This window comes from Ornithorhynchus anatinus, chromosome 4 (assembly GCF_004115215.2).
Source record: "Ornithorhynchus anatinus isolate Pmale09 chromosome 4, mOrnAna1.pri.v4, whole genome shotgun sequence".
Lineage (NCBI taxonomy): Eukaryota > Metazoa > Chordata > Mammalia > Monotremata > Ornithorhynchidae > Ornithorhynchus > Ornithorhynchus anatinus.
The window spans coordinates 54,948,182-54,969,247 of record NC_041731.1 but is presented as its reverse complement, the minus strand read 5'-3'; the positions used below and the strand labels follow the sequence as shown (position 1 = coordinate 54,969,247).

Sequence of the window (21,066 nt, the reverse complement as noted above, 5' to 3'; positions counted from 1 at the left end):
ATAAGATCTTCAACAAGACAAAATTACTGAACTGTTAGAAAAGGATTATTCTCTGACTTACCAAATACTTCCGGTGAAATTGTGGTTATCTTATTTCCAAACAAGTGGAGAATTTGCAATGATTTGAGACACTTCAGCTCTTTTGGAACTTCTCTGAAGATATTATTTCCGAGATTTAGTACTGCCAACTATAAACACGTTTAAATTTTAATACTGTCACATGGAATCAACTTCAGAGCAAGGGGGAAAAAAGTCTTTAAGCCAAATGCATGTCATGCTATAGCTTAGGCAAAGAATACATCGGAATTACATTTCCACTTCCCTTAAGCCGTGTATCTTCCATGAGAAAATTGCATACCTGTAAATCATTGTTTCTTACACTACTAGAATGATCTTTAAAGAAAAAAGGGATTACCCTTAAATTACCACTTTACTTCATTACAATTGGGCTACAGGCCAATCATTCTAAGAACACTGAAAAAACCATAACTGACGATCCATTCCAAGTTACTTGAGCTACTCAGAGGTCTTAAATGGCATTAGGAGCTACAGATATATTTTTGTAAAGAATGAGAAATGGAAATATCTTTTAGCTAGCAAAATAAAAACCTCACTAGAAATAAATTGTTGAATCTGTGTGAACTCACCTTCATACTGAATTTTGCGTCATTTATAATGCTCAGACCTACACTTCATGCTTTATGGATCTGAATTTGACTTTAGAGAGGCAATAGGAGTAAGAGCACTTCTTGGTTATCTACTGAGTGCAGTGAACTGATGTAAGAAAAGAGGTGAGATCACGTTTCTACCCACAAGGAGATTAAACTCTAAAGGGGGAGGTAGACTAAAAATATTTTTTAAAAATAATCAAATAACTGAATGTACAGGTAGATTAACATATATACACAAATGCTGAGGATGGGTAAAAATTGAGCACATAAATGCTAGACATGACTGATGGGTTTATACAACTTCGGGTGTTGGTAATTTGGGGAAGCCCTGTTGTAGGTGGTGGGATTTCAAAAGGTCAAGAAGGACCTGGGTTGTAATCCCAGCTCTGCCATTGGTCTGCTGTGTGACCTTAGTCAAGTCACTTAACTTTTCTGTGCTTCAGTTACCTCAGCTGCAAAATGGGGATTGAGACTGTGCACCCCATGCGGGACATGGACTGTGTCCAACCTAATTATCTTGTATGTATGCCAGCACTTAGAACAGTAAGCCCTCAAATACCATTATAAGGAAGCAGCATGGCGTAGTGGATCGAGCACGGGCCTGGAAGTTCACGGGTTCTAATCCCGGCTCTGCCACTTGTCTGCTGTGTGGCCTTGGGCAAGTCACTTCACCTCTCTGGGCCTCAGTTGCCTCATCTGTAAAATGGGGAGTGAGACTGAGCCCCACGTGGGACAGGGACTGTGTCCAACCTGATTTGCTTGCATCCATCCCAGCACTTATTACAGTGCCTGACACATAGTAAGCTCCCAATAAAGCCCATAATTATTATTATTAACTCTGAGGGGGAGAGGGAGGCTATAACCTAAGAGGTTTGGGAACAAGTTTCAAACCGGGGGAAAGGTGGGAGCAAGGGGGCAGAGAAGGGAGTGGTTAGAAGGTTAGGTTGGGAGAAACAAAGACAGAAGCCAGTAAAAAGAGTAAATATGAAAGGCGGGTGATCTGGAGGTGATCCTCAGTGCAGACTGTGAGGAATTTTTGTTTGATGCAGAGGAACACTGGAAGCCAGTGGTGGGTTTTTAGGAGTGGACAGATGAGTGACACTTCGAGAAGGTGATTCGTACAGCAGTGTGTAGTCTAAATGAGGTAGTGGCAGGAGACAAGGAGACTAGTAAGGAGGCTGATTAGTGTGATAATAATAATAATTGCGGTATTTGTTAAGTGCTTACTACGTGCCAGGCACTGTACTAAGCTCTGGGGTGGATATAAGCGAATTGGGACGGGACGCAGTCCCTGACCCACATGGGACTCTCATTCATTCATTCATTCATTCAATAGTATTTATTGAGCACTTATTATGTGCAGAGCACTGTATTAAGCACTCAGTTTCAATCCCCATTTTACAGAGGAAGTGAGTCACAGAGATGTGAAGTAACTTACCCTAGGCCACTCAGCATACAAGTGACAGAGCTGGGATTAGAACCCATGACGTTCTCACTCCCAGGCCGGACCATGCTAAGTGTGACTGATAGGCTGAGAATATTAGAGCTTGATCCCAAGTGATAACTGTTCAGTTGGAGGTGAACGGCAGCTATAATGGAAGAACTGGCACGATTTAGCGGTAGATCGAATGAGAGAGTTGAAGGACAGCGAGAAGATAAGGATGACATCAATAACACCGGCTTTTGGAACTAGATTGAAAACTCCTTGAGGGCAGGGACTGTGTCTACCAACTCAATTGCTCTGTACTCTCCCAAGCACTTAACAGTGCTCTGCACATGGTCAACACTCAATAAATAACATTAATTAATTGATTGGGACAGGGAGGCTGTGGAGTGATTGAAACAAATGTTAGAAAGAAGTAGTATGGGGGAAAGACAAACTGAGCTTAAAGTGACTGAGGGACATTTAAATGGGGATGTCCTGGAGACAAGAGGAGAGACAGGAATGAAAGTTAAGTTTGAGGAAAGGGCTAAAGAAAGATTTGGGAAGTGTCCACGTAGAGAAGACAGCTGAAACCATGTGAGTGGATAAGCTCGCCGACAGAGTGAGTGCAGAGCAAAAACAGCAAGAGGTCCAGAACAGAACCTTATGGAACACCCACAATAAAGGAATAGAGTCACATGAGGAGCCAGGAAGTGACACTGAACTCAGGTGGTGGCATTTAAGTGGCTGCCAAAAAGGATGAAGAGTTTTCTTCTGCCCTTCTCAAACTCTTTCTGCTACAGTTTAGTTGCTTTTCTGCCATGTTCTCCCCCTCATCCTCATGTACACCCCGAAAATGTGTGCACAAAAAATCATGAGGGCTTAGGCTGCTTGCTAGTATTCCTCCTGTCCTGCATCACCAATCAGATTTATTGAATGCTTTCTGTGTGCAGAGAACTGAACTAAGTGCTTGAGAGAATATAATATAGCAGAGTCGGTAAAGCGTTCCCTGCTAACACCGAGCTCACATCTAGAGGGGGAGGCAGACACTAACAGAAATAAATAACAGATATTCATTCAATCGTATTTATTGAGCGCTTACTGTGTGCAGAGCACTGTACTTAACACTCGGGAAAATATAATACGACAATAAACGGTGACATTCCCTGCTCACATGGAGGAGACAGTCTTGGAGGCGGGCGCAACAGACATCAGTACAAATAAATAAATTCCAGATATGTACATAAGTGCTGTGGGGCTGGGAGAAGGGAAGAACAAAGGGAGCAAGTCAAGGTGATGCAGAAGGGAGTGGGAGAAGAGGAAAGATTTGGAGGGAGATGGGGGGGCTAAGTCTGGGAATGCCTGTTGGAGGAGATGTGCATTCAATAAGGCTTTGAAGTGGGGGGGGCGGGGGGAGAGTAATTATCTGTATATAAATGCTGTGGGGCTGAGGGAGAGGTGACTAAAGGGTGCAAATCTAAATGCAAGGGTGACAGAAGTTAATGGGGCTGTTGCCAGAGTGGAATGGAGGGGATGGAAATGCCAGATAAATTTGAACCCAAGCCGGAGTCTGAGTAGAAAGGTGTCTACTCCCACACTCTCCCTCTCTGAAAGGGAGAGCATCTCTTAACACCTTCACCATGGTCTCTTGCTCGTTGGCAGCAGGGAACTCGTCTACCAACTCTGATGTATTTTATTCATTCATTCAGTCAGTTATATTTATTAAGTGCTAAGGGTGCACGGAACACTGTACTAAGTGCTTGGGAAGCACAATATAGCAATAAAGAGTGACAATCCCTGCCCACAACGAGCCCACAGTCAGGAGGGAGGGGAAGACAGACAATACAGATATCAATATGAATTGAAAAAATGACAGATATATACATAAACTCTGTGGGGCGGGGAGATGGGGGAAGAGCAAAGGGAGAAAGTCAGGGAGACACAGAAGGGAGCGGGAGACTGTACTCTCCCAAGTGCCTAGTACGGAGCTCTGCACAGAGGAAGCACGTCGATTGGACTGTAAGCCCGTCAGTGGGCAGGGATTGCCTCTATCTGTTGCCAAATTGTACATTCCAACCGCTTAGTACAATGCTCTGCACATAGTAAGTGCTCAATAAATACTATTGAATGAATAAATACCCTTGATTTAAAACAACAGCCCTATATCAAACAAGGACTATCAGAAACCGTCAGGCTCCTCCTCATCTGTGAGTTTACATGAGGAAAAGAACAAGCTAATGTGGAGTACAGTGCCGCCCAGTCTTGTTCAAGACAGATCTTTGGGATTTATGTTCTTGATTAAAATGAATATAAAATCTGGATGTAAAATAATGGGTGGATATTTACAATGGGGCCCATTCCAGCTCTAACCCACCAACTAATGGTAAAGGGTGCCACTCAGGCAATCTGCCCCCTCTTCCTCTGAGATTTTCTCTATTCCCCTATAACCAAAATATTGTACACCAACAATGCCTGCCACTCTGGAGGTCTCATTTCTATTGTAAAGAGTAAGTTAAAACATTATATGAAGCCATTTCCCACACAGAGAATTAATCCAGAGGTTGTGGGCCTTCAGATTCCCACTCTTCCTGGTGGGAGGTTCTTTTTTTTTTTTTTACCCTTTTTTAATCACAGTGAAGGCAGCACCACAGAAGTAAATTCTCAATGGCCACCAGGCTTGAAGACCCCCCAAAATGCATTTATGGGCTGGTAAGTAGTACCAGAACTGGAGAAGCAGGCATTTTTAGTCAAAAAATATAGTTCAATACAAAATTTGTGACCTTCCTTCCTTTCAAAGTATTTTCCTGTGTTTCTGCAGGCACTCCTGGAAAGGTGCTATTCTATTATAATATTGCTTTCTCATTAGCATTCAGATAAGTTCTATTTGCTGGGCCTTACAGCAGCTAGTGTCTCCTAGTCAAACAATTTATCAGGAACTGTAAGCTCACTGTGAGCAGAAAATATGTCTGTTATATTGTTACACTGTACTCTCTCAAGTGCTTAGTACAGTGCGCTCTGCACATAGTAAGCACTCAAAAAAAATATATGATTGACTGACTTTCAGAAAAGGGACTGCGTACTTTACTCTGTATTTGGAATCCTAGTTTCAAAACCCCAGGAACCGTCTGGAATCCCCAATAAATTTTGATATCAAAAAACCACCTATGATAAACTCTTTTCCATTATGTGAACTTGGTTTTACCCATCGGACAGATATTCTCTAATAGCGGACTTACAATTTTGGGAAGTTCATCAGCTATTTCAGATCTCTAAGGAAAATGTTAAGTGACCTTCCCTGACTAAGCCTTCATTTCCTTTTCCCCCACTCCCTTCTGCATAATAATGATGATAATGATAACAATAATAATAATTGTGGAATTGGTAAAAAGCTTTCTATGACCAAGTGCTGTTCTAAGTGCTGGGATAGATAAAAAGTAATCGGGTCAGACATAGTCCCTGTCCCACATGGGGCTCACAATCTTAATCCCCATTTTACAAATGAGCTAACTGACGCCCAGAGAAGTGAACGATTTACCCAAGGTCACACAGCAGACGTTGCAGAGCAGGGATTAGAATCCACCCTTGCACGTGGATTTGCAGCTTTTATTCACCCCTTCCTCAGCCCCATAACACTTAAACACATATCCATAATTTATGTATTTATATCAGACCATACACTCACTGTGGGCAAGGAACGCGTCTACCAACTCTGTTATATTGTACTCTCCCCAACTCTTAGTACAATGCTCTGCACAAAGTCGGCACTCAATAAATGATGTATTGATTTCTGATCACTTACTAATGGAGAGAATCAATTATTTACTGAGTGCTTACTGAGTGCAGGGCACTGTACTAACTGCTTGGGAGAGTCCAACACAACCATGAAGCAGACACATTCCCTGCCCACAAGGAGCTTACAGTCTAAGGTGGGGGGACACATTAATAAAAAATTATGGGTATGTACATAAGTGTTGTGGGGCTGGGTGATGCAGAAGGGAGTGGGAAAAGAGGAAATGAGGGCTTAGTCAGGGAAGGTGTCTTGGAGGAGATGTGCCTTCAAATAAGACTTTAAAGGTGGGGAGGTTACTTGTCAAATATGAAAAGAGAGGGTGTTTCAGGCCAGAGGCAGGATTTGGGCAAGAGTTTAATGGTGAGATAGGTGAGTTGGAGATACAGGGAGAAAGTTGGCATTAGGGAGAGGCTGGGTTGTAGTAGGAGAGCAGTAAGGTGAAATAGGAAGGACCGAGATGATTGAGTGCTTTAATACTAATGATAAGAAGTTTCTGTATAACAGAGGGAGGTGATTGGGCAACCACTGGGGGTCCTTGAGGAATGGGGAAACATGGACTGAACGTTCCCATGTAGAAAAATGATCCAGGCAGCGGAGTGAAGTGCAGTCTGGAGTGGGAGAAATAAGAGGCAGGGAGGTCTGCAAAGAAGCTGATAGAGTAACGAAGGTGGGGTAGGATAAGTGCTTGAATTGATGTGGTAGCAGATTGGACGGAGAGGAAAGGACACATTTTAGCGATACTGTGACGGTTGAACCCCGAATGAATATGTGGATTGAACGAGAGAGAGGAATCAAGGATGATGCCAACTTGATGGGCCCACGAAACAGGAAAGATGGTGATGGTGTTTACACTGATGGGAAAGTCGGAGAACTCTGTTTCGGACATGTTAGGTTTGAGGTGACGGCAGGACATCCAAGTAGAGATGTCTTGAAGGCAGGGGAAAATGGGAGATTGCAGAGAATTAGGAAGATCAGGGCTGGATATGTAGGTTTGGGAATCATGTGCATAGACACGGTAGTTGAAGCCACGGAGCGAATGAGTTCTCAAAGAGAGTGGGTGTAGGTGAAGAATAGAAGGGGTCCCAAGCCTGAGCCTTGACAGACTCCCACAGTTAGGAGGTGAGAGGAAGAGGAGGAGTCCACGAAAGAGACTGGGAATGAGTTGCCAGAGAGATATGAGGAGAATAATAGTAATAATGATGGTATTTGTTAAGTGCCTACTATGTGCCAAGCACTGTTCTAAGCACTGGGGTAGGTACAAGGTTATCAGGTTGTCCCACATGGGGCTCAACTCAATCCCCATTTTACAGATGAGGGAACTGAGGCACAGATTAGTTAAGTGACTTGCCCAAAGTCACACAGCTGACAATCGGCGGAGCCGGGATTAGAACTCACGACCTCTGACTCCCAAACTCGTGCCCTTTCCACTAAGTCACGCTGCTTCTCACTAAGGGGGAATCAGGAGAGGGCAGTGTCTGTGAAACCAAGATAATGATTCATTCATTCATTCGACTGTATTTATTGAGCACTTACTTTGTGCAGAGCACTGTATTAAGCCCTGGGGATAGTACAGTGTAACAATAAACAGTCACTTTCCCCGCCCACAAAGAGCTTACAGTCCAGAAGGGGAGACAGACATTAACGTAAATGAATAAATTACAAATATATACATAGTGCTGTGGGTCTGGGAAGGGGGAGAAAGGGGTGGTTGACAGTTTCTAAGGCAGCTGAGAGGTCAAGGAGGGTTAATAATCTACAAGGCACCCCCATTTCTGCGGCTTTAAATACGAAAATAGATGAAGATCAATTAGGTCACTTGCTCGATTGAAACTCATCAGAACTAAAAGATAAAATTAGCGAATAATAATAATAATTGTAGTACTTGTTAAGCCCTTACTATGTACCAGACAGTGTAATACGTGCTGGGGTAGGTACAAACAAATTGGGTTGGGCACAGTCCCTGTCCCACATGGAGTTTACAGATGAGGTAACGAACACAGAAAAGTGAGGTGAAATGCCCAAGGTCATTTGGCAGACAAGTGGTGGAGTCAGGATTAGAACCCAAGGTCCTTCTGATTCCCAAGCACCTGCTCTGTCCCCTAGTGCATGCTACTTGGAAAGAGCACAAAACACAGTCAGAGAAACTGGATTCTAACCCCACTTCTACAACTTCCCGGGTCTGTGATCTTGGTAAAGTCACTTAACTTCTCTTTGCCTCTCTGTAAAATAGGGATTTAATACTTTTTCTCCCTCCTATTTAGACTGTGAGTTCCATGTGAGATGGACTATATCCAACCTGGTTACTTTGCATCCCAGAGGTTTTTGTTTTTTATGTTATTTGTTAGGGACTTTGTGCAGGCACTGTACTAAATACTGGGGTATGTACAAACTAATCAGGTTAGGCATAGTCCATGTCCCACATGGGGTTCAGAGTCCTAATCCCATTTTACAGATAAGAAAACTTAGGCACAGAAAAGATAAGTGACTTGTCCAAGGTCTTACAGCAGACAAGTTGCAGAGCTGGGATTAGAGCCCAAATCATCCGACTCCCAGGCCTATGGTCTTTCCCAGGCCACACTGTTTGGCAGATAGTAAGCACTTAAACACCAAACATTACTATTGTTTAAAATTCTTAAAAACGCCCTCCATAAAGTCAATTTGGCATGGGAGGGAAGCTCTACGGTGAACATAAATAGAGGTCTTCAAATTGAAGCCGCTATCTTAGATTCTAAAACTGGCCAAGGTCTATCAGATCCAGTCGGTTTCCAATAGTTTGGGAGAACAGGAAATTGTGTGATGAAGGGACCGCAGTCTATGTGCTGCCTATGGTAAAGGATGGTCAGAGTGGATTCTCTGTGGGATCATTTTGAGATTACAGTAAATTGTAAGGTCCTTCAGGCAGGGATCATGTCCACCAACCCTATTAATAATAATAATGTTATTTGTTAAGCGCTTACGATGTGCAGAGCACTGTTCTAACCGCTGGGGTAGATACAGGGTAATCAGGTTGTCCCACGTGAGGCTCACAGTTAATCCCATTTTACAGATGAGGTAACTGAGGCACAGAGAAGTGAAGTGAGTTGCCCACAGTCACACAGCTGCCAAGTGGCAGAGCCGGGAGTCGAACCCATGACCTCTGACTCTGAAGCCCAGGCTCTTTCCACTGAGCCACGCTGCTTCCCCTATTACTTTGTACTCTCCCAAGAGCTTAGCACAGTGCTCTGCAGACAGTGAGTGCTCAGTGAATAGCATTAATTGATTGACTAAGAGGCAGAATGAAAAAGTCCCAAGCATTAAAACTGCAATACAATAGAATGATCCTTATCAGGGTTGAAATGACTGGTCATCACTCACACGAAGATAATGTTCGCCTGTAGCATCATCTTTTCTGATGGAAAGCTACCTCACATATATTATTCAATCCACATTTTAAGACAGATCACCCTGGTGGATAGTATCAGGAAAAACCTACTATTCCACCAAAAGTTACTAGGTCTATCCCACTTAAAGCCACCCCAAAGTTCATATTTAGAAAGGTCTTCATCCATCTCTCCCACTGATGTTCTTCTAATCATTCACTTCTTTAACTCTGGTCACCAATACAGAACAAGGAGTGGACTAAATTGGATGAATAAACAAAGTCCCTGCTAAAAATGATCCTCATCTGAAAGCACTTCTCAGTTCTATTTTTAGGTCCCCTCTTCCCCCAAAACTTCCTTCCCAGAGCCTTCCATCTCGCATCTAAATGGCTCAACCCTGCAGGACCTCTTCAAAGCAAGGATTATGAGGGTCACATCATGACTGAATCAATCAATCAATCAATCAGTGGTATGAATTGAACACTTACTATGTGCAAAACATTGTAGGAAACACTTGGGAGAATACAACAGAGTTGGTAGACACTTTTCCTGCCCACAACGAGCTTATAGAGGGGGAGACAAATTAATATGACTAAATTGGGTGGGGGGTTTATGGTATTTATTAACGCTTAACTTCCCTTCACTCGGGAAAACTTGGATATGCCACAGGGGTGGGTAGACCTCTCCCTCTTTTGGCAGACAGGCCATTCTCCTTTCAGAATGTTCCAGCGATTCTGGGGGGAAGAAGGAGAAGGGGAGCTGGTCTGCCGTCAAGCCTATGATCTTTGCCACCCAGCACCTCCCTCTAGAGTTGATACCTCTGTATAGTCAAAAACCTGTGACCATCACTCCTTATTTCACCCAATCTTGGTCCACAGCCCGAAAAAAAGAACGCTCTGCCACTTACCTGAGTCAAGCTGCTGAATCCGGGGCCCAGATGAGAGATTAAATTGTCCCTCAGGTCCAATACTCGGAGCAAACTGAGTTTTGCCAATGTCTGGGGTATGCACTGAAGTTTCTTCCCCCTCAGGATGACAGTCCTTGATTTTCCACTCCGCAGGGCTCTCAACAGCAACCTTTCACCCATGGCTTGAAGAAGAGGCCGGAAATGAGGCCAAGGTGAGGGCGCCTGGCATCTTCAGGTAAAACCAAACCCTCCAGCAACAATCTCAGAATCTTTGGACACAGACAATGCTGCCATGGAAAGGATAGAATGCTATGATGACCACTGCCCCAGAGAACGGCCAAAAGCTGCCAGAATTTTCCATCTAAAAATCAATCGACAATACTGGCTAAGAAGACTGTAAACATTTCGGCTTAATTTGTACTGACCTATATCGACAATATACCAGCCAGTTCTCATAGGTATAAACAGGAGAAACTGTTTGGTCTTCCCCTAAATTTTCAAAGACCATCGAGTCAGAAAGCATCTAAGATGGGACCATAGGGATTTAGTTGATAATAATAATGTTGGTATTTGTTAAGCGCTTACTATGTGCAGAGCACTGTTCTAAGAGCTGGGGGAGATGCAGGGTGATCAGGTTGTCCCACGTGGGGCTCACAGTTTTAATCCCCATTTTACAGATGAGGTAACTGAGGCACAGAGAAGTTAAGTGTCTTGTCCAAAGTCACACAGCTGACAGGTGGCAGAGTCGGGATTCGAACCTATGACTCCCAAGCCCGGGGTCTTTCCACTGAGCCACGTTAGATAGCCAGTCGATCATATTTATTGAGGACTTGCTGTGTGCCAAGCATGGTACTAAGCGCTTAGGAGAATACGTTATAATAGATTTGCAAGACATGTTCCCTGCCCCTAAAGAGCTTACAGTCTACGGGGGAGACGAATATTAAAATAAATGACGGGTTTGTAGATAAGTGCTGTGGGGCTGAGGGTGGGTTGGATACCAAGTGTTTACAGGCTGCATATCCTAGGGCATAGGCAACGCAGAAGGAAGAGGGAATAAGGGAAATAAGGGCTTGGTCGGGGAAGTACAGTAGCCACTCCGTCCCTCCCTGACTGCCATCTTCAACTGTTCACTCTCCAATGGCTTCTATCCCACTGCCTTCAAACCTACTCATGTCTCCCCTATCCTAAAAAAAAAATTTCCTCCCTTGGCTCCACAGCTCCCTCCACTTATCACCCATCTCTCTTCTACCAATCCTCTCCAAACTCCCAGAGTGAGTTGTCTACACCCACTGTTTCTAGTTCTCCTCAACCCCCTCCAATCTGGGTTCCACTCCCTTCACTCCAGTGTCACTGTCCTCTCAAAGGTTACCAATGATCTCCTTCTTGTCATATCTAATGGCCTCTACTCCATCCTAATCCGCCTTGGCCTCTCAGCTGCCTTCAACACCTCTGACCAACCCCTTCTCCTGGAAACACTATCCAACCTCGGCTTCGCTGACACTGTCCTCTCCTGATTCTCCTTACAGTTCTCTGGCCACTCATTCTCAGTCTCTTTAGAGCGCTCCTCCTCTGCCTCTCACCCCCTAACTGTTGGAGTCCCTTCAAGGCTCAGTTCTGGGTCCCCTTCTAGTCTCTAAGATTCCAAAACTAAATCTCTAGCCTGGATTAGCTGTAAACCCGTCAATGGGCAGGGACTGTCTCTATCTGTTGCCGATTTGTACATTCCAAGCGCTTAGTACAGTGCTCTGCACATAGTAAGCGCTCAATACTTTAGAATGAATGGATCTCTCTCCTTTTCTGCAGCGTAGCATTTCCTCATGCCTTCAGGATATCTCAACTCAGTTGTCTCGTCGATACCTCAAACTTTGTGTGTCCAAAACAGAATTCCTCACCTTCCCATTCTTACCCTGCCCTTCTGGTGACTTACCTGTCACTGAAGACAGCACCATCATCCTCTCTGCCTCACAAGTCCATAACCATGACATTATCTTAGAGTCATCTCTCATTCAATCCACATATTCAATCCATCTGTAAATTCTTAACACCGCTAAAATCCACCCTTTTCTCTCCTTTCAATCTATCTCATTCACCCAAGCTCTTATTCTATTCCACCTTGATTACTGTATCAGCCTCCTGACTGTTCTCCCTGTCTCTACCCACCGCAATCCATACTTAAATCTGCTGCCCAGGTGATCTTTCTAAAGCCATTTAACTCATGTTCCTCCATTCTCCACACCTCAAGAACCTCCAGGGGTTGCCATCCACCTCTGCAAATGAAAACTCTTTACCATTTCCCTTGCACATGGATTTGTACCAAATCATCCCTTCCTCAGCTCCAAAGCAGTTGACATATCTGTAATTTAATATGTTTATAATATATAGTAAGTGCTTAACAAATACCATCATTCTTATTATAATAATGATGGGTTTTTTTTTTAGCTCTGTGCGCCAGGCTGTGTACTATGCCCTGGGGTGGATGCAAGCAAATCAGGTCGGACACTATCCTCATCCCACATGGGGCTCACACTCTGTATCCCCATTTTACAGATGAGGTGACTGAGGCACAGAGAAATTGTCTTGTCCAAGGTCACGGAGCAGACAAATGGCAGAGGCAAGATTAAAACCCAGTTCCTCCTGCCTCCATCCACTTGGACATGCTGCTTCTCATAATGTCTGTCCCCCTCTGGACAATAAGCTCGTAGTGGGCAGGGAATGAGTTTACAACTCTTTTACGATTGATTGAAGATAATGCCAAGGTAATGGGTTTGTGAGGCAGGGAAGATGGCGGTGCCATCCACGATGATATTGAAGTCATGGGGAGGACAAGTTTGGTTGGGAATCAATCAGTGCATCGATCGATGTTATTTACCGAACTTTTACTATTTGCAGAGAACTGTACTAAGCACTTGGAAGAGTACAACACAACGGAATTAGCAAACATATCCCCCGCCCATTCTCTTTTGGACATGTTAAGTTTGAGGTCTCACCAGGACATTCAGGTAGAGATGTTCTGAAGGATGGAGGAAATATGGGACTGTGGAGAAGAAGAAAGATCAGGGCTGGAGATGTAGATTTGGGAATCATCTGCTTAGGGACAGTAGTTGAAGCCATGGGAGCAAATGAATTCTCCAAGGGAATGGGTGTAGGTAAAGAAAATGGAAGGGGACCCAGAATTGAGTCTTGAGGGACTCCCACAGTTAGAGGGTTGGAGGCAGTTGAGGAACCTGTGAAAGACTGAAAATGAGCAGCCAGAGAGATAGGAAGAGAACCAGGAGAGGACAGTGTCCATGAAGCCCAAGTTGGATGTTTCCAGGAGAACGTGGTGGTCCACAGAGATTAAGGCATTTGAGAGGCCAAGGTGAATAGGATTGAGTAGAGGCTGTTGGATTTGGCAAGAAAGAGATCATTGGTGACCTTTAAGTGGGTGATTCCTTCGCAGTGAAGGGGGAGGAAGCCAGATTGAAGGGGGTCAAGAAAAGAATCGGAGAGAAAAATTGACAGTGAGTGCAGCCAATTCGCTGAAGGGTTTTGGAGATAAATGGTAGGTAGGTCCAGGCTGAGCCATGAACACATAGAATAAATGAGGGCTTTGTATTTTTTCTTAGTGAAACAGATTGACCTTTCTATGGGGAAATGGAGAAAGGGCCTAACTAAGAAGTAAAAAGCACTTTAGAAAGATGAAGTGCTATGAAAATGATAAATAATAGCAGGTCTGATATCTGAAGACTTTAATTCTACAAATAGAGGGATAATGATGATTTTAAACAACATGTAACCTAAGAGAATCGGGCTAATTCCCACTAATGACAGAGGAGACCCTCTGCAAATTACCGAATTTTGCAAACTGGCAGGCCTGGGAACCAACCTGACTTGAAAAATACAGACTATGGAAACACACAGTGAGCTTCGTTTATTCATTTGGCAAGTTCATCTTGTAATTAAAACAGAAATCACCCAGGGTAATAAATTAGCAAAAATAAGGGACATATTTTATGTAAACAATGGTGTCTTTGTAGCTAATTGTTTCCCGTTTCTTCCTTTAGCAGACTACATTTATAATTGTATTGTAACATAAGATAATGCCATGTAGTTTCTTTTTCGAGTTAGGTTTTCAGATCAGTGACCGAGATTTATTGAAATTCCATCTATTCTTTTGAGGAAATTCACCTGCGTATTTCCACTGATATCAAAGCAAGTTCTACTTTAGCTGCTTACCAGTTTGCCTCATGCAGCAATTTTGACTCTGTTGACTTTGAGTGGTTTGAGTTGGTTGGGACTCCTAGAGAAGTCCAGCATGGCTCAGGGGAAGGAGCACAGGCTTGGGAGTCGGAGGTCATGGGTTCTAATCCTGGTTCCGCCCGCTTGTAAGCTTGTGAGCAAGGTCACTTAACTTCTCTGTGCCTCAGTTACTACATCTGTAAAATGGGGATTAAGACTGTGAGTCCCATGTGGGATAAGCTGATCACCTTGTTCCCCCCAGTGCTCAGAACAGTGCTTTTTGTACATAGTAAGCGCTTAACAAATATTATTATTAGACCTTTTGAACTGTAAGGCGCTGGTGGGCAGGAACTTATTCCAACTGTTATATTGTCCTTTCCCAAGCACTTAGTACCGTGATCTAGACTGTATACTGGTTGTGGGCAGGGAATGTGTCTGCTTATTGTTATATTTCATTGTCCTAAGTGCTTAGTACAGTGCTCTGCACACAATAAACACTCAATAAATATGATTGACTGACCTGGTCGCAGTGGGTGCTCAATAAATACAGTTCAATGGTGAATTTGGGGTGAAGAGCAGGCCTGTAGTGTCTTTCACCTGAAGCTGTTACGTGGTGTCACATGTCTTTATCTCCTCCCGTTCTACCTCCCTCCCTCAAGGCTCACATCGCCTCCTGCCTTCACGACCTCTCTACTTGGATGTCCTCCTGCCACCTAAAACTCATCATGTCCAAGACAGAGCTCCTTAGTCTTCCCTCCCAAACCTGTCCTCTCCCGAACGTCCTCATCACTGTGGACGGCACAACCATCCTTCCCGTCTCACAAGCCTGGAACCTCGGTGTCATCCTTGACTCCGCCCTCTCATTCACCCCACATATCCGATCTATCACCAAATCCTGCCAGTCTCACCTTCACAACATCGCCAAGATCAGCCCTTATCTCTCCATCCAAACCACTACCGCATTAGTACAGTCTCTCATCCTCTCCTGACCGGATCACTGCACAGCCTCCTTTCTGACCTCCCAATCTCCTGTCTCTCCCCATTTCAGACAATACTTAACTCGGCTGCTTGGATGATCTTTCTACGGAAACGTTCTGGGCATTTCACTCCCCCTCCGCAAAAATCTCCAGTGGTCGCCTATCAACCCCCATATCAAACAAAAAGTCCTCACTATTGGGCTTCGAAGCTCTCCCGTCACCTTGCCCCTTACGTCACCTCCTTTCCCTCCTTTTATATCCCAGCCCGCACACTCCACTCGTCTGGTGCTAACCTTCTCGCTGTGCCTCCATCATGCCCGTCCCAGTCGAACCCTGGCCCACATCCTACATCTGGCCAGGAACACCCTCCCTCCTCCAATCCGCCTGACGCTCTCTCCCCCTTCAAACCCCTGCTCAAGGCCCATCTCCTCCAAGAGGCCTTCCCAGACTAAGCCCCACTTTTCCTCATCTCCCACTCCCTTCTGCGTCACCCTGACTCACTTTCTTTGCTCTTCGCTCTCTTTGATGCCTGTTTAATTGTATCGATGTCTTACTGTCTGTTTACTTGTACTGATGTCTGTTTCCCCACCCTCCAGACTGTAAGTTTATTGTGGGCAGAGATTGTCTATTGCAGTATTGCACTTTCCCAAGCACTCAGTACAATGCTCTGCACGCAATAAGCACTCCATAAATATGATCGAATGAATTCTCTATGCCTCAGTTGCCTCATCTGTAAAATGGGGATTGAGACTATGAGCCCCACATGGGACAGGGACCGTATCCAACCCGATCAGCTTGCATCCATCCCGGTGTTTAGTACAGTGCCTGGCGCACAGTAAGAGCTTAACAAATGCCACGATTATTATTAGTAATAACAATAATAAAAAGAGGCCTCAACTGGGGAAGCACTCTTGGAGATGTGACCATAATAATAACAATTACGGTATTGGTTAAGCATTTACTATGTGCCAGGCACTGTACTAGCGCTGAATAAGGCTTTGAAGGTGAGGAGAGTGGTGGTCTAGTGTATATGGAAGGGGAGGGAGTTTCAGGGCACAGGAAGGATGTAGGAAATGGGTCGGTGGAAAGATTGATGAGATTGAGGCATAGTGAGCAAGCTGGGATTATTATTATTAATAATAATAATAATAATAATAATCATGGTATTTGTTAAGCACTTACTATATGCCAAGCACTGTTCTAAGTTCTGGGTAGATACAAGGTTATCAGATTGTCCCAAGTACGGCTCACAGTCTTAATCCCCATTTTACAGATGAGGTAACTAAGGCACAGAGAAGTGAAGTGACTTGCCCAAAGTCACAGAGCTGCCAAGTAGCAGAGGTGGGATTAGATCCCATGATCTCTGACTCCCAAGCCCGGGCTCTTTCCATTAAGCCACTTTGCTACTCTAACACCTTCATTACAGGAGAATGCTTCATTAGAGAAGCAACGTGGCTCAGTGGAAAGAGCCCGGGCTTGGGAGTCAGAGATCATGGGTTCGAATCCCGGCTCTGCCACTTGTCAGGTGTGTCTGTGGGCAAGTCACTTCGCTTCTCTGGACTCAGTTCCCTCATCTGCAAAATGGGGATGAAGACCGTGAGCCTCACGTGGGACAACCTGATGACCCTGTATCTACCCCAGCGCTTAGATGAGTGCTCTGCACATAGTAAGCGCTTAACAAATACCAACATTATTACTATTAGGAGCCAAGTGTGGGGGCTGGGCTGTATTAGGAGATGAGTGAAGTGAGATAGGATGGGGTAAAGTGACTGAGTGCTTTAAAGCTGATGGTAAGGGGTTCCTATTTCATGGGTACGTGGTTGGGTAACCATAGGAGGCATTTGAGGAGTGGGGAAAAAGTAGACAAATTTTTTTTTTAGAAAAATGATCTGGACTGCAGAGTAAATATGGACTGGGGCGGGGAGAGACGGGAGGCAGGGGAGTTGGGCGAGGGAGCTGATCTAGTAATCAAGGTGAGATAGGGTAAGTGCTTGGATCAGCATAGTAGCGGTTTGGATGGAAAGGAAAGGGCAGATTTTAGTTATGTTGTGAAGGAAGAACCGACAGGATTTGGTGAGACCGCATATGGGGTTTTTTTATGAGAGATGAGCTGAGGATAATGCCAAGGTTATGGGCTTGTGAGAGAAAGGACAGGGGTATTGTCACAGTCTGTAAGCCCATCGATGAGCAGGGATTGTCTCTATCTGGTGCCAAATTGTACATTCCAAGTGCTTAGTACAGTGCTCTGCACATAGTAAGCGCTCAATAAATACCATTGAATAAAAGTGGTACTAATACTCACCCGTCATTGCAGAAGAAGGTTTTAAACTGAAATATCAACAACCTTATTGACTTTAATACCAGAATTTCAAAATACAATAAATCAGGTGATAAGTAATCTCCTTGGCAAAAGAAAAGCAAAACAAACCAACATACCCCAGAAAGTCAGCCAGTTACCACCTTTGAGAATTAAAACAAGCTTTGTAGATATGTTACCACACACACGTACACTTCCAAAATATCGCACTGGACCTCTGAGATCCCCTTAAATATTTAGTGATGTATTTGACTGTGCAAGTTGCGAAAGGGTGAGATGTTTTTCAAAGTCATGGTAACCCCATGTTCAAAGTCTGAATATTAAATGTTTTATAGGTTTATTCGGTTATGGAAACCTGGGGATTTAGCCTAGGAAACCGAGTGAATTAACTAAGAGCAGTAGTTCTCCAAACCGTTTCATTCTGGGACTCCCGGGGAGCCCCGTGAACTCTCATCTCCTATGCCAGAAACCAAAAAAACAAAAACGAAAAAAGTCACAGCTCTTGCTCTTGGCATTTCAGCAAATCTTGCAGGCCAGGGAGCCAAGGAAGTCGACTTACCTTATTAGCAGAACCCTCAGTTCTTTCTGCCTATCCCAAAACAAGGAGGGCTCTTTGTAGTTCTGAGCCTTGTGACCATCTTCTCTCACATCTTTCTGGGATTTCTCACCCCTGACTACACAGAGGGGAACTGATCTCTCCCAAGCTCTTAGTACAGCGCTTTGCACACAGTAAGCACTCAGTATAATTCGACTGAATTTATCTATTCATTCAATCGTATTTATTGAGCGTTTACTGTGTGCAGAGCACTGTACTAAGTGCTTGGAATGGACAATTTGGCAACAGAGAGACAATCCCTGCCCAACAATGGGCTCTCAGTCTAAAAAAAGCTATCTTCCCCTTGATAGATTAGAATTAGATTATAAGGCCTGAGAGATTGATGAACTAATAATAATAAAAATGATGGCACTTGGAAAGCACTTACTATGTGCCAGGCACCGTACTAAACACTGGGGTGGATACAAGCAAATCAAGTCGGACACAATCCCTGTCCCATGGGGTCTCAAAGTCTATTTTATAGATGAGGTAACAGGCACAAAGAAGTGAATTTGCCCAAGGTCAAGGTCGCACGGCAGACTAGTGGTGGAGCTGCATTAAAACCCATGACCTTATGACTCCCAGACCTGTGCTCTATCCACTACACCATGCTGCTTCTTTTGACATAGGAGAAAAATATGGAAACGTAGAAATTTCACACATGATCCTGCAAATTTAAGTAGGTTTTTTTTTTCAGATTCCTAGGTCAAGTTCCTTCTGTTGGCCACTCCCATAGCTTGTGGGTTACTGATTCTTTTTAATGGCATTTATTAAGTGCTTATTACGTCCCAGGCACTGTCCTGTGCTTAGTACAGTGCTCTGCACAGTAAGCACTCAATAACTACGTTTAAATGAATCCTTAGGTTGTATACCTCCCCTGTCCCACATGGGACTCAGTCTTAATCCCCATTTTACAGATGAGGTAACTGAGGTACAGAAAAGTGACTTACCCAACATCACTAGCATGTAAGTGGCAGCGCCAGGATTAGAACTCAGGTCCTTCTGACTCCCAGGCTGTTGCTCTATCCTCTAGATCACACTGCTTTTCTAAGCCGCATTCTCTGAACGAAAGGGTTTCAATAATTACCATACAGTGGGAGGGAGAAATGTAAGGGGGAGAAGGCAAGTTCTCCTGCTATTGTTCTGTAGGGTGTGAAACGATTAGATACCCCACAGCTTTGATCAAGACACCCACTCCTGTTCAACTGAAACATCCGACCATTATATACCGGCCTCCATTGGCTTCCACCTCTCCAGTATTTCACAATCATTCTTCTAATTCAAGTCTCAGTTCTAAAGGCTTTCCAAATAGACTATCTTTATAGGCCGGGCAGAGATCGGCCGCTGCCATTTTACGAAGCCTCTCATCCAGCATCAGAGAAGTAAACCGACCCCTGATCAAACCAGTGTGGACAATGTTTCTATTTTGCTTCCCTTCACAGGCCTGGGAACCATCAACTTTCATTCATTTATTTGTAAGTTTTAGTTTGTGAAAAAGCGAGGGGGAGCTAGATTAGACAAGATAAAGCGAGACTGAGATCCACATCTCAATTAGCAGATGATCCCTCCGTTGAAGGGGATTCCAGCCCATAGGAGTAAAATGCAAATAATAATACTCGTACTAAGTGGAAAGAGCACGGGCTTTGGAGTCAGAGGTCATGGGTTCGAATCCCGGCTCGGCCACTTGTCAGCTGTGAGACTTTGGGCAAGTCACTTAACTTCTCGGTGCCTCAGTTACCTGATCTGTAAAATAGGGATTAAGACTGTGAGCCCCACGTGGGACGACCTGATTCCCCTTTGTCTACCCCAGCGCTTAGAACAGTGCTCGGCACATAGTAAGCGCTTAACAAATACCAACATTATTATTATTACTATGTGCCAAACATTGAGCTAAACGCTGGGGCAGATATAATAGATCAGACAGACCCTGTACCACGGGCACCCCAGTCTAAGGGGGTGGGAGAAGATGTTTTTAATCTCCATTTTACAGCTGAGAACACTGAGGCAGAAAGAAGTTATGCAAACTTGCCCAAGGTCCTACAGCAGGCGAACGACAGCTGGGATTAGATCGAGAAGCAGCATGGCTTAGTGGAAAGAGCACGGGCGACCGAGGTCGTGGGTTCTAATCCCAGCTCCGTCACTTATCACCTGCTTGACTTTGGACAAAGTCACTTCACTGGACCTCAGTTACCTCATCTGTAAAATGGGGATTAAGACTGTGAGCCCCACCTGGGATAATCTCATTACCCTGTACCTACCCCCGCTCTTAGAACAGTGCTTGGCACATAGTAAGTGCTTAACCAATACCATCATTATTATCCCAGGATCCTGTGCTCTTTCCACTAAGCCAAACTGCCCATTTCAGGGAAATCTCGTAGGCATCTGTCAAGAGGACTAGTAAAGTCACATCCCAGCTGTCAGTGACAGAGGAATAAGTCCTAGCTTTAAATTGGTCTCATCGTCTTTGTAAACTTCTGGACAACAGGGGCCAGTGTCTTTTATATATTCTTTACAACACCTGGGATGCTGCGGTGCGATGTTAAAAGACAATACAACTGAAATGACTGTCATTTTGGCAACCGGAAGGGGAGGTCAGTCTTTAGTTCCTACACTTCTCCATTCCTGTTCATCCTGGAACCTTAGGAATTCCTTCCAGACACAGATGATGGGAAGAAAACTCAGAGCAGAAAGAAATAGTTGGGGGCAGAAGGAGCAATAAGAAAATTACCACCACCTGCATATGCAAGTAGTAAGCACAAATTTTAAAAGTATAAAAATTATCTCTGATCACAGTCTGGCTACATCATAT

At 44.3% G+C, this 21,066-nt stretch overlaps 1 protein-coding gene across 3 annotated transcripts in view; it reads right to left on the bottom strand.

The window, feature by feature from the left end:
• LRRC69 (leucine rich repeat containing 69) overlaps positions 1-10,421 on the bottom strand; it is a 54,835-nt gene extending 44,414 nt beyond the window's left edge. The window contains exons 1-2 of one of the 3 annotated variants that reach the window (XM_029064217.2): positions 10,151-10,421; positions 62-188 (exon numbers count right to left, since the gene is read on the bottom strand). In XM_029064217.2, coding sequence (XP_028920050.1) covers positions 62-188; positions 10,151-10,330 — 307 coding nt within the window. In that variant the 5' untranslated portion in view covers positions 10,331-10,421. The remainder of the gene's footprint in view (positions 1-61; positions 189-10,150) is intronic. The other 2 variants (XM_029064215.2, XM_029064218.2) reach the window with 2 other exon arrangements.
• Positions 10,422-21,066: the final 10,645 nt, after the last annotated feature.